This window comes from Tupaia chinensis, unplaced genomic scaffold (assembly GCF_000334495.1).
Source record: "Tupaia chinensis unplaced genomic scaffold, TupChi_1.0 Scaffold138060_1, whole genome shotgun sequence".
Lineage (NCBI taxonomy): Eukaryota > Metazoa > Chordata > Mammalia > Scandentia > Tupaiidae > Tupaia > Tupaia belangeri.
The window spans coordinates 2,085,838-2,100,067 of NW_006197961.1; the positions used below are offsets into that span (position 1 = coordinate 2,085,838).

At 45.3% G+C, this 14,230-nt stretch overlaps 1 protein-coding gene across 4 annotated transcripts in view; it reads right to left on the reverse strand.

Annotated features, from left to right (window-relative positions):
• ADGRE3 (adhesion G protein-coupled receptor E3) overlaps positions 1-12,507 on the reverse strand; it is a 34,515-nt gene extending 22,008 nt beyond the window's left edge. The window contains exons 1-4 of one of the 4 annotated variants that reach the window (XM_027776762.1): positions 12,386-12,507; positions 4,825-4,875; positions 3,244-3,366; positions 2,559-2,688 (exon numbers count right to left, since the gene is read on the reverse strand). In XM_027776762.1, coding sequence (XP_027632563.1) covers positions 2,559-2,688; positions 3,244-3,366; positions 4,825-4,875; positions 12,386-12,410 — 329 coding nt within the window. In that variant the 5' untranslated portion in view covers positions 12,411-12,507. Of the gene's footprint in view, positions 1-2,532; positions 2,689-3,243; positions 3,367-4,824; positions 4,876-12,385 lie in introns of all 4 variants that reach the window. The other 3 variants (XM_006161020.3, XM_006161021.3, XM_006161023.2) reach the window with 3 other exon arrangements.
• Between the last annotated feature and the right edge of the window lie 1,723 nt (positions 12,508-14,230).

The following is a 14,230-nucleotide window of genomic DNA, read 5'->3' on the forward strand; positions in this document are numbered from 1 at the left end:
TATATTGCCATAGAGTACATGTGCTTGCTGGAGAGAGATAGAGCAAAAGTGAGAAGTCACCCTCCAGAAGGGATGGCCATGCCACAAGCCTTTCCTCCAGGGATCTTGCGCATGCACACCCAGTGTGTGTTTTAAGCCTCCAGGTCTGGTACTCAAAATGAGGTTGGCCGTGTGGGAGTCCAGTGTCTTAAGCGCCATGCCGCTGCAGGGCTCCAGTGGTGTGGCGGTTAAGGTGCTGGACTCCCACATGGCCACCCACTGTTGGGGACATCTGAGACTGGCTGACCTGAGTGAAAAACCTGCTTATTAGCTGACTGACTGTTGGTGAGCTTTTGGAAGTCTGTTTCTTGATCAGTAATAGTAGCGCTTACTGCATGGTAGTATTATAAATGAAATAATGCGTGTGAAGGGTTGAGCATAGCAACTGAAGATGGTACAAGTAAAATAAGTATTAGCTTTCTTTTTCTTTTTTTTTTAATAGATTTTTGCTACAGGGTGCGTGTGCTTGCTGGAGAGACAGAGAGAAAGCAAGGAATCACTCCCAGGGGAGATGGCCACGCCGCAATCTCTTCTCCTCCATCCTCCTCTCAGGACTTCGGGCGTGTACACACATATGCCTGGCGTGCGTTTGAAGCCAGGGAGTCTGGGGCTGGACCGGTGGTCAGTCACATGGGAGTCCAGTGTCTTAAGTGCTATGCCATCTTCTGGCTCCAGTATTAGCTTATTTTTTTAGAATTATTTATTGAATTTTATTTATTATTATTATCAAAAGAGATTCTTGCTATAGAGTGCATGTGCTTGTTGGAGAGACAGAGAGACAGAGAGACAGAAAGTGAGAAATCACCCCCCAGGGGGGATGGCCATGCCACAATCCCTTCTCCTCCATTCCCCTCTCGGTATCTTGGGCATGCATGCACACGCGCCTGGCGTGAGTTTAAGCCACCAGGTCCAGGACTAGAACCATGGTGGACTACATGGGAGTCCAGTGACATAGCCATTACACCATCTACTGGTCCCTATTTTTATTACTTTTATTATTGTTTTTTAATTTGCTATAGGGCATATGCACTCACCAGAGAGAGACAGAGAGAGAAAGAGAGAGAAACAGAGAAGGGATTGTAGTGTGACCATCCCCCTGGAGGTGATTCTGGACTTTCTCTGTCTCTGTCTCTCTCCAATGAGCATGCAAACCCCATAACGAAATAAGTAAATTAGAAAGCACCCTCAACAGAATCTTGCCATGTCATGATCCCCTCTACCCAGCCCTTATTATCCTTGGGTTCTTGGGTGCCCAGGGTGTTTATCAGGCCAATCTGGGATCCAAACTACGACAGTCATTGAATGGCTTCCAGCATTCCCGGGTGCTCTTGTTACCACAGCAGCTGGGCCTGCTTCATTCTTTTCCTGTATTTCAAGACCCATCCATGCATTCTCTCTGGAAAACCATCTCTTTTGCTTAAGTCAGCCTGAATGAATTACTCTTCCTTGCAAAGAATTCTCATGTCAAGCGCGTGTGCACCTGTGCTTAAAATCCCAAGAGGAGAATGGAGAAGGGATTTCAGCCATGGCCATCCCCTCTGGAGGGCGATGTCTCACTTTTCATCTCTCTGTCTCTCCAGCGAGTACACACGTCCTATAGCAAAAATATCTCAAACAACAACAACAAAACAAATAATTCAATCTTTGGGGCCAGCTGTTGGTGTGGTGGCTGAGGTGCTGAACTCCCACATGGCCGACTGTGGTTTGAGTCCTAGCTCTGGTGGCTTGCTTCCTCACCCCACCTCCACCCCGGTCAAATGAAAAATCATAATAAAATAAAATGACCAATAAACAATTATTTAAAAAAATTCTATCTCAACCAGTATATTTAGTTTTTCTTTTTTTTTTTTTTTGAGAGGTTTTCACTATAGGGCGTGTGCGCTTGCCAGACAGACAGAGAGACAGAGAGACAGAAAGTGAAAAATCACCCCCCAGGGGGGATGGCCACGCCGCAATCCCTTCTCCTCCATTCTCCTCTTGGGATCTTGGGCACGCACGCACACGTGCCCGGCGTGAGTTTTAAACCACCGGATCCGGGACGCAAACCGCGGTCGACTACATGGGAGTCCAGCGACATAGCCATTATGCTAACTGCTGGTCCCCTCTCAACCAGTATATTTAAAAAAATAATTATTAATTTCATTTTATTCATTATTATTATTTTTTAATTTGATCAGAGAGAGAGAGAGAGAGAGAGAGGTTCCGGGTCATGACTGAAACCACAGTTGACCATGTGGGAGTCCAGTGTGTCAGCCACCAAGGTCAAGCAGTATCGTATCACTTCCTCTATTTTCACAATACACTTGTTTACTCATCATATAATTTCCCTGGGCTTCAACTTCCTTCTTTCCTTTATTTATTTATTTTTTTTCAGGTCCCACCGGAAAATGGAAACATCGTTTAGCTACACAATCAGAATCTCTCCCCCTAACCCAGTGTCATATACTGAATGAAGAATGAAGAAAGCACCTAAGAAGACAAGAATTTTCTTACTCTGACAGGTGTTCTCACTGGCCGACCTGAATTTTTCGCCTCCCGAGCGGAGCTGGTATCCAGGGACACAGCTACAGTAGAAACTTCCTTCTGTGTTATGACATTCAGCATGGACGCCACAATATATGCTAGTGGGTGGCTGGCATTCATTAACGTCTGAATCACAAAGAGAAACGGGATCATTCATTTAGCAAAGATTGTTTTGTTTTTTGAGAGCTTTTTTTGCTATAGGGCTCATGTGCTCGCCAGAAAGACAGAGACAGAGAGACAGAAAGCGAGAAATCACCCCCCAGGGAGGATGGCCACACCGCAATCCCTTCTCCTCCGTTCTCCTCTCGGGATCTTGGGCACGCACGCACACGCGCCCGACGTGAGTTTTAGCTGCCGGGTCCGGGACTCGAACCACGGCCGACTACGTGGGAGTCCAGTGACATAGCCATTATGCTAACTGCTGGTCCCTCCTTCATTCTTTTCTCAGGAATTTGGGTATGCCTGCATACACACACGGCATGAGTTTCAAGCTGCCGGGTCTGGGACTCGAACCACAATTGACCATGTGGGAGTCCAGTGCCATAATCACTACGTTACCTGCTAGTCTCAAACTAGTAGAACTTTTATCATTTGAGATTCATAATAACTCTTCTCAACGCCAACCCTCATGCCACCTCCCTTCCACCCCCACCTCTGGATGGTTTAAAACGACCCCTTTACCGTTACATGTCTCTAAGATGAATGTGAAGAATATCTGTCCAGATCTAGAAGTGAACCCGGAGTTACAGGTACAGTAAGTTCCATTGACACAGGAAGAGTTTACGGGGCATAGAGGACAGGTATCTTCAGGGAGAAGAAGAGAGATCAAATGTTACTGGAGCCACAAACTTGTCTCTTCTCATAGAAGTTACATCTCTGGGCAGAGCCTCTCAACGCTGGGGAGACCTGTAACTTTTCCTTTTGTGAGGTCTCAGTACATTAAAAAAATGAGAGCTATCAGATCAGAAACAAGTGGGATTCCTGGACCAGCAGTTAGCCTACCAGCAGTAGGCTATGTCACTGGACTCCCACGTAGTCAACCCCGGTTCGAGTCCTGGACCAGGTGGCTTAAACTCATGCTGGGCACGTGTGCGTGCATGCCCAAGGTCCCGAGAGAAGAATGGAGGAGAAGGGATTGCGGTGTGACCATCCCCCCTGGGGGGTGATTTCTCGCTTTCTGTCTCTCTGTCTCTCTCTCTCTCTCTGTCTGGTGAGTGCATTAGCCCTACAGCAAAAAAATCTCTCCAAAAAAAAAAGAAAAAGAAAAAGAAAAAGAAACAAGTGGGATTCCTGTACATGATTGAGGACTGAGATTGGCATTAAACAAATAACTTCCTTTTTTTTTTTTTTTAAGAAGTTTTGGCCATAGAGCGTGTACACTTGCTGGAGAGAGACACAGAGAGATGGTGAGAGGGAAAGTGAGAAATCACCCTCCCGGGAGGATGGCTATACTACAATCCCTTCTCCTTCATTCTCCTTCTGGAATCTCGGGCACATAAGCACACATGTGCCTGGAGTGATTTTCAAGCCACCAGTCCAGGACTTGAACTACGGTCAGCTATGTGGGAGACCAGCGACATAACCATTATGCAAGCTGCTGGCACCTAAATACATTTTTATTTACTTATTTTTAAGATTTTTTGCTGTAAGGCATGTGTCCTGCTACTGCTGTTTTGTCTGTCCCCACTAGAATGTTCGCTTCATAGGACTTTGTCTTACTCACATTTCTATCTCTCTATCTTGCACGTTGCAGTTGGTTACTAAAAACAAATGAATAAAGGGACCAGCAGTTAGCGTAATGCCTATGTCGCTGGACTCCCACGTAGTCGACTGTGATTCGAGTCCCGGACCCAGCGGCTTAAACTCACGCCGGGCGCGTGTGCGTGCGTGCCCAAGATCCCGAGAGGAGAATGGAGGAGAAGGGATTGCGGCGTGGCCATCTCCCCTGGGGGGGGGTGATTTCTCGCTTTCTGTCTCTCTGTCTCTCTTTCTGGCGAGCGCACGCACCCTACAGCAAAAACCTCTCCAAAAACAAATGAAAACAAAACAAAAAACCAATGAATAAAAATGAAACGAGAAGATTAAAAACATATCCAAGTGTGATGAAATAACCAATGAAGAAAACAAAACAAAGGAACAGGGCTTTCTGAGGCTCCTTGGACAAGTCCATTTTGTCTACCCTGTGGGAGGGTGTGGGTAGCCTCGGGTTCAGCCGTGGTTCACACTCCTACTCCTCAGTACTCACCTTCACTGGGTACTCACCATTGGCATTCTGAGCCACAGCTCCTGACAAGCTCAGCAGGCACCAGAGCTCTGAGGCAGAAGGGAAGAAGAAAGAAGAGACATGAAACAAACCAGGAAAGATTCTGGGAGGACACTCCCTCCCCGCCATGACAGTGTGGCAGTTAATGATGGCTGCTTCAGAAGTCATCACAGGGCCCAGAAGGTGGCATGGCGGTGAAGGCACTGGACGATCCCACATGGCCAACTATGGTTTGAGTTCTGGATCTGGTGGCTTGCTTTCTCAGTTTCCTTCCTTTCTCAGTTTCCTTCTCTCTGTGTGTCTGCCTTTCTCTGGTCAAATGAAAACGATTGAATGAATACATAAAATTAAATAAATAATTCTTGGGACCAGCAGTTAGTGTAATGGCTATGTCTGTCTGTCTCTCTCTGTCTTTCAGGTGAGCTCATGCACCCTCTAGCAAAAACCTCTCCAAAAATAAATAAATAAATAAATAAATAAATAAATAAATAAAAGGGAAACTGAGAGAGAAAAAGTCTTTTGAGAGCTCTGTTCTATACAACAGTTTTCAGTAAGCCCAAAATTTATATCAAAAAGTAAAGTGTATGAAGTTAAAATTTTTAAAAACAAAACATTAAATCAAATTGTGATATTAAAAAACAAAAAAGGGCAAGTCAGTGGCATAGTGGTTAAGGTGACTGAATCTCACATGACCCCATGATCGGTGTTGGACTTGGTAGCTTGAAAAACAAGCCAAGTATGTGCGTGTATGCTCAAGAATCCCAAGGAGAGAGAAATAAAAGAGAAGGGATTGCGGCATGGTCATCCCCTCTGGAAAGTGCTTTCTCATCTTCCCCCCTGTCTCTCTGTCTCTCTCTAGCCAGTGTACTTTCCCTATAGCAAAATAAATAAATAATGAAAAACACAGCCCATATGTTCGGTCATTGGGAAAGTCATGACGTATTTATCTATATATTTCTATGCAAAAATGTATCATGACTTTCTTGATGACCATATATCTGGTTCTGACTTGAGGATCTCTCTCTCTCTCTTTTTTTTTGGAGAGAGATTTTTGCTATAGAGCATGTGTGCTTGCAAAGACACAGAGAGACAGAGACAAAGTGAAAAATCACTCCTCAGAAGGTATGACCACACTGTAATCCCTTTTCCTCCATTCTCCTCTCAGGGTTTTGGATATGCACACACACACACATACCCGGGGTGAGTTTCAAGCCGCCAGGTCCAGGACTTGAACCGCAGTTAGCCACATAGCAGTCCAGCACCAGAACCAGTTCGCCACCTGCTGGCTTCCATCAGGGTATCTTATATGGTTGCAGTCAGTGATGAGGTTGGAGATGTCTTTTCATGTAGACTCAGCGTGTGGGCTAGTTTGGGCTTCCTTCCAACATGGCGCCCTCAGGCTGGTTACTTCATGGCGTCTCTGAGCTCTAAGCATAAGTGTTCTAGACAATGAGGCTGCATCTTCCTCTTCACATCCAGCCTGGAAGACATGCAACTCCCCTTCCACCATATTCTTTCTCTTTGTGGGGGTGAAACTGGCAAGATTCGAGAAACCTATCTGGGATGGGAGATCTTATATCCATCTGTTTGGGACACGGTTTGCTCAGGCCATCTCTACCAATGGCTGGTAGATCATGACCCTCCTGCCTTTTGCCCAAAGCTTTGGCAACATCTGGTGATGGTATCAGTCATGTCACTGCTTTTGCAAAGACTTGAAGGTGCTGGATAAATGACTGGGCTCTCTCGTCTTCTTTTCCTAATAAATCATACACCGGTTTGATGACTAGTTCTCCCCTGACCTTCCTACTATTCTGTTCTCCTACATGCATATCTAGAATTATTTGCCATTTGCAAAGACAATATTAGGAAAAAAAAAGACAAGAGAAGCCATTCATTTATCTGGCCAACCCCACCCCTGCAAAGAGGAAGAGTTGTATTCTTCTCCATTTGAGTCTAGGTAGGTAGGCTTGTAACTTCCTTGTAACAAAAATAATGTGGTCGAAGGGGCGTTGCGTGACTTCCAGGGCTGGATGGTAAGAGGAAGATGCAGCCTCGTTATCTGGGACACTTATGTGTAGAGCTTAGAAGTGCCCTGAAGCAGCCTGAGCCCTTCCAGATGCCTACAGGTCTGGTCATGTCACGACCCACTTCTTGCAGTCCTCTAGCCCACTGGATCTTGCTACTGTGTGCCTGGCATGGTTTAAGGCTGGATGGGCTGAGGATTTGAACCACCAGGTGGAATTTGGCTTCTCTTTTTTTGGAGAGGTTTTTGCTAGAGGGTGTATGTGTTCACTAGAAAGACAGAAAGAGATAGACAGAAAGCAAGAAATCACCCTCCAGGGGGAAGGCCACGCTGCAATCCCTTCTCCTCCATTCTCCTCTCGGGATCTTGGGCATACATGCCTGGTGTGAGTTTAAGCCACCAGGTCCAGGACTCGAACCGTGGTCGACTACATGGGAGTTCAGCGACATAGCCATTACTCCAACTGCTGGTCTGGAGGTTCAGCTTCTCTTAAGCAGTGCATTACTTCTGTATCATGGAGCTAGCGCTAGAGGACTGTATTTATCCTCCCATAATTCTACCTTTCCCCTAAGAAGGTGCCAGGTCTGACGTGTGATCAGTTACTTATGGCATTAATTCATGGAGTATTATGTATCTTTTTGATCTTCTACAGCTGGGGTGTAACTGGTTAGTGGCAGTCATTGAGTGTCTACTTTAAAATCTCCTTCCTTGGGACCAGCAGGTGGCGTGATGGTTAATGCAGTTGGATCCCACCTGGCTGACTATGAGGTTTGCGTCCAGGATCCAGCAGCTTGAAAAATCTGCCAGACATGGTGGAGCCAGCAGGTGGCATAGTGGTTAAGGTGCTGGACTCCCACATGGTTGACTGTGGTGCAAGTCCCAGATCTGGTGGCTTGACACTCATGCCAGATGTGTGTGTGTGTGCATGCTCTAAATCCCAAGAAGAGAGTAGAGGAGAAGGGATTGCAGAGTGGCCATCTCTCACTTTCTGTCTCTCTGTTTCTCCAGCAAGTGCATATGACCTACAGCAAAAACAACAACAACAACAAAACAAAACAAACAAACAAACAAAACCTCTAAAAAAGAAAAAAAGAAAAAATAAAAAAGAAAAACACTTGCTGGGTATATGTGTGTGCATGCCCAAAATCCTGAGAGGAAAATGGAGAAGGGATTGCACGTGGTTGTCCTCTCGGGGGGGCGGGGATTTCTCACTCTCCCTCCCTCTGTGTCTCTTTTGGGGGAGAGCATGAGCCCTATAGCAAATTTTAAAAAATAATTAAAAAACCCACTTCTTTCTCCTATCTTTGTGTAATAATCAACGTGGGGGTTGGCAAGTGGTGTGGTGGTTAGGGGCGCTGGATTCCCACGTGCTCAACTACAGTTTGAATCCTGGACCTGGTGGTTTGCTTTCTCACTTTCCCTTTCTCTCTCTCTCTCTCTCTCTGCTCAAATTAAAAAACAAAAACAAATGCAATTAAATAAATAAATAATGCTTAAAAAAATCAATGTGCAGCAACCTAAACCTTACACTTCTGCAAGAAAAAAAAAAAAAATCCTGTTACCCAGTTCCTGAAGTTCAGGCAGTCTGGACACCACTGACTTTTCCATAAGACCTGTCCAGCCTAGCCAGCAGCCCAGTACACCCCTACCATGGACGTATGCCTTAAGCTGAGATTTCTACAGAATCAAGACGCTGGAATCCTAGCGTTCTAAGAAATGCTAGAAACCCTCTGCTGACTCATGTTACCCATGGAGAAACAAGTCCCCGGGGGTTCAATAACAAGGTCACTCGTTGTGCAAATTCGAGCAAGCTGTCTGACTTCTCTAAGCTTCCTTATACGATGCGTGGTGAGAGCCTTATCTCCTTTGCAGGGGTGTGGTGAGGACAGAGAGGCCAATGTGCATGCACGCCAGCAAGTCCTTCCTCAGCTCTAGCTGTCCTTGTTATGACGTGAACGAGAATCCTCCTCTTTCTTTTATGTCATGGTCTTGGGCCAGCCGATGGCATGGTGGTTAAGGCAGCTGGATCCCATATGACTGGCTGGTTGTACAGAGTCCTGGACCCTGTGGCTCGAAAAACACACTGTGTGTGTGTGTGTGTGTGTGTGTGTATGTGTGTGCCCAAAAATTCTAAAAGGAGGGAGAGATGGAGGAGAAGGGATTGCAACATGACCACGTCCCATGGGAGTGCTTTCTTACTTCTCTCTTTCTCTCACTAACAAAGATGCATAACTTCTGACCAAAAAGAAAAAAAAAAAAAAAAGAAAAGAAAGAAAAAAAATTGAGTCTTTTTGTCTTAATCTTCCTGCTTCACTCTCTTGGCTGTGCCTATAGTCATATACTTGGACTGGCTCTCTCTCTCTCTCTCTCTCTCTCTGTTTTTCAGTTTTTTTTTTTTTTTTTTGAGAGTTTTTTTCTATAGGGCACGTGTGCTTGACAGAAGAAAGAGACAAACAGACAGAAAGCGAGAAATCACCCCTCAGGGTGGATGGCCATGCCACAATCCTTTCTCCTCCATTCTCCTTGGGATCTTGGGCACGCACGCACATGCGCCTGGCGTGAGTTTAAGCCACTGGGTCTGGGACTGAACTGCGGTCGACTACATGGGAATTCAGCAACATAGCCATTATGCCAACTGCTGGTCCCAGATATATATCTATAGATATATATTGCTATAGGGTGCATGAAGAAAGAGAGAGAGAGAGAGAGAGAGAGAGAGAGAGAGAGAGAGAGATCACCACCTGGGGCGATGGCCATGCCACAATCCCTTTCCCATTTTCTTCTTGGGATTTTAAGCATGCACATACATGCACCTGGCATATTTTTCAAGCCATGAAGTCTAGGACTTAAACATGGAGTTATCCATGTGGGATCCAACACCTTTTTTTTTTTTTTTTTGGAGAGGTTTTCGCTATAGGGCGCGTGCGCTCGCCAGACAGACAGAGACATAGAGACAGAAAGCGAGAAATCACCCCCCAGGGGGGATGGTCACGCCGCAATCCCTTCTCCTCCATTCTCCTCTCGGGATCTTGGGCACGCACGCACACGCGCCCGGCGTGAGATTTAAGCCACCGGGTCCGAGACGCGAACCGCAGTCGACTACGTGGGAGTCCAGCGACACAGCCATTACGCTAACTGCTGGTTCCCGGGATCCAACACCTTTAACCTTCACACCACCTGCTGGCCCTAACCTGGCTCCTTTTTTAGACAGGGTCTTACTACATCACCCAGCCCAGCCTTGAGCTCACGACCCTCCTGCCTTAGGCTCCCGAGTGGCTGGGATTGCAGGTGTACACTACTGCATGTGGCCTTTGGGTTGGACTGGGAATTGAACCTGGGGCTCCCATTACTGTCAGCCTGTGGAGCACAGCATCTCAGCAGTACGTGCCACTGCAGCTGAGTCTATTCTTTTTTTTTTTCTTTTTAAAAGCCATTATTTATTTATTTTTGTTTTAGAAATGTTTTTTTTTTTTTCTTCCCGGGACCAGCAGTTGGCATAATGGCTGTGTCGCTGGAATCGCATGTAGTCGACCGTGGTTTGAGTCCTGGACCCGGTGGCTTAAACTCATGCCGGGCGCATGTGCGTGCGTGCCCAAGATCCTGAGAGGAGAATGGAGGAGAAGGGATTGCGGCGTGGCCAACCCCCCCCCCGGGGGGTGATTTCTCACTTTCTGTCTCTCTGTCTCTGTCTCTCTGGCAAGTGTACACGCTCTATAGCCAAAACTTCTCAAAAAAAAAAAAAAAAGAAAGAAAGAAAGAAAGAAAGGAATGTTTTTTCCTTATTTTCTTTCTTTTTTTAAATTTTCAATTATCATTATTATTTATACATTCAATGGCTATACATCACTTAGATTGTAAAGAGATTTTACCCATCATGATATATGCCGCACACCAAGTGAGTTGAGAATACGGAACACGACATCAACAGGCAACAAACCATATCTGTGTCCCACAAATGTCTTACTTCTCCATTTTTTCTCAAATTTCCCTTCCTGAACTCTTCCCCTCTCCCCTCTCCTACGCTCCTTCCACGTTGTCCCCAGTGTCCCAAACAATTTTCAATGCTTTTATGTCCTCCAGTCTTTCAGGAGCCTATTCTTTAGGGAGAGATTTTTGCTAGAGTGTGTGCACTTGGCAGAGAGACAGAGAGAGACAGAGAGACAGAAAGCGAGAAATCACTCCCCCCCCAGGGTGGATGGCCACACTGCAATCCCTTCTCTTCCATTCTCCTCTTGGATCTTGGGCACGTACGCACACATGTATGTGCCAGGCCTGTGTTTTAAGCCACTGGATCTGGAACTCAAACTGCAGTTGACTATGTGGGAGTCCAGTGATGTCACCATTACAACACCTGCTAGTCCCATGGCGGGGCCTGTTCTAACTTGCACGTGCTTAATTCATCCAGCAATATGGGCAGAGAGTGCATGGAGAGGAAACTGATTAGGAAACAGAACTTGTGAGGGGGAAGATGAACAACCCATTGGATTGGACCATAAGGAGTTTATGCATTAAGAAAAGCTTATTTAGGACACATACACACAGACACATACACACACACACATACACACACACACAGACACACACACACACACAGACACACACACAGAGAGAGAGAGAGAGAGAGAGAGAGAGATGCTTAACAGTGTCTCACCTCCCCACTTCCAGCCTTCCTAGTCCACCAGGGTCTCCCCACCTCCAGCCTTCCTAGCCAGTCAGGATCATGAGCAAATGTGCCCAGTGTTTATAAAAGGCTCATCCAGGAAGGGAGCCAGCATGTGGCGTGGTGGTTAAGGTGCTGGACTCCCACATGGCTGACTGCGGTTTGAGTCCTGGACCTGGAACTCATGCCGGATGCATGTGCATGTGCATGCATGCTCAAAATCCTGAGAGGAGAATGGAGGAGAAGGGTTTGTGGTGTGGCCATCCCCACTGGGTGGCGGGTGGCTTCTCACTTCTCTTCTCTTTGTCTCTGTTTATCTCGCTTTATCGCTGGCAAATGCAACATGCCCTATGACAAAAACAAACAAACAACCCAAAAAACAGACACAAACAAACAAACAAAAATATCAACCAGGGGATGCAGCAGTAATACCTGAACCCACAGTGGAAGGTCCTGGGTTTCGGTCCTGGTGTCTTTCTGTACTCACACGTGCATATTCATGATTCAGGCTGGACGAGACCAGGGCTACGCCACTACCCTACTGGGGGCACCCCTCTCTCTCTTTCCCAAAAAATAAACTTTGGAAAAAAATTAAATTAAAAAACCCCCAAAAAACAAAAAAGCTCAACCAGGGAATTGAACTTGTGATCCTCCATATGGGGCCATTCTCAGCCTTGCACTACCTGCTGCACTACCGAGTCAGCCCTTAGCCATATTTGAGAGCATAGTTTGAATAGGGTGGTGAAGAAGGAAACCGCAACCCAAGCGGGAGAGGAGACAGAATTCAAAGTAGATCAGAAGGGAAAAGACAACTGAGGTTTGAACCAAGTTCTTTGAGGGTAGTATAAAGCCCGATTAAGGTCATGGTCACACGTACCTAGGAAAAGTGATGGCCCTCGCATTCCTGTGGGGCAGGAGGCCCACGTTGGCTAGCTCTGGAAGCTCGCTCCTGTGCTGTAAGCCAGGCAACTTTCCTACCTCAAGAAACCTTGTGACAATGGATATATTTATCTTACATTAGCTGACTCAGGAAATGGTTCTTCGAAAAGTGAACTTCTGCTCCTCTTTCACCATCAACCTGAAGTTCTTCTTTTTGTTTGTTTTCTAAGGCTTTTCTGCACTGGTAGTCTGGTGCTCACATGTATGTATGTGCGTTTTTCTTTCTTTTTTTGTTTTTTAAAGGATTTTTTCATAGGGCACATGCACTTGCTGGAGAGAGACAGAGAGATGGTGAGAGGGAAAGTGAGAAATCACTCCCAGGGGGCAATTGTATGCTGCCATCCCTTCTCCTCCATTCTCCTCTCAGGATTTTGGGTATGTATGCACATGCACCCAGTGTAATTTTCAAGCCAGCAGGTCTGGGACTTGAACTGCAGTTAGGGAGGTGGGAGTCCAGTGCCTTAATCAGCATGCCACCTGCTGGCCCATCAGTCATTCTTCATCTTGTACCTCTGTGAGGTCATTTGAAAAGACTTCCACATATGAGAGAGAATGCAGTCTTTCTATTTCCGTCTGGTTTATTTCACTTTAAATAAAGTCCTTCGGATTTCTTTAACCTCAAGCGACAGGAGTTCATCCTTTTAAATGGCTGAATAATATTCCACTGTGTGTGTTCGTATTTATATACACATACAGCCACATTGTCTTTATCCTTTGTCTGTAGATGGACATTTAGGTGAATTTCATATCATGAATAGTGAACAACACTCTTGCAACTTTTATTTATTTATTTATTTTTTACTTTTTTTTTTTTTTTCTGTCATAGGGTGCATGTGCTCACTGGAGAGAGCTTGAGAGAGAGGGGAAGTGAGAAAATGCCCTCTAAAAGGGTTGGCCATGCCACAATCCCTTCTCTTCCATTCTGCTCTTGGGATTTTGAGCATGCACACACATGCACCTAGCGTGATTTTCAACCTGCCAGGTTGAGGACTCAAACCATGGTTGGCCATGTGGGATCCAGCACCTTAGCCACCATGCCACTAGCTGACTTCCTGCAATATCTTTTTTTTTTTTAAATAAAATAATTATTTTTAAAAATAATGAATTAATACTTGGAACCAAAGAAACAGTATTGATTTCCAAATGCAAAGCAGTATCCTTTGTTTAGAGGTAGTTCATATTAACGCACTATATTTTTAAAGATTGTTACAATCCATATAACAATTTATTTACATATGTTATTTATTTATTTATTTATTTTACCACAAAATTTATTTGTGGGCTGAATTTTTTTTTTGATTTTTTTTTCATTTATTTATTTTTACATTTTTCCACATTTACTTTACATAGCAAAAAATTTTAGCTCATACTCCATAATTCTTTTTTTTTTATTATTAATTCACTTTACACCATCACAACAAACAAATGAATTTTCCATCAAAATACACTGTGCATTGGCTCAATCAAGCACATCCACATACATGTTCTCAGCCAATAATTTTCCAATTCTTACGTCCTGCATCCCTTGCCCTTTGTCTTGCCATCCCTAATTCCCCATCCCCCACCCTCTGCTATGTCCCATCTTCCTCCCCCATTGTCCCTGGCATCCATGGTTGCCCTCCACACCTTCCCCCCCCCCATTCAATTGTTCTGCCAATGAACTTAATTAGTCTAAATAAATCCATTAGCTAGCACCGCTGACACAAACCTACACATGTATCCAAGTCTGACCCTAGGCATAAACCCCGGTGAGTAGAATGAACATACTATAAAGTAGTACCCA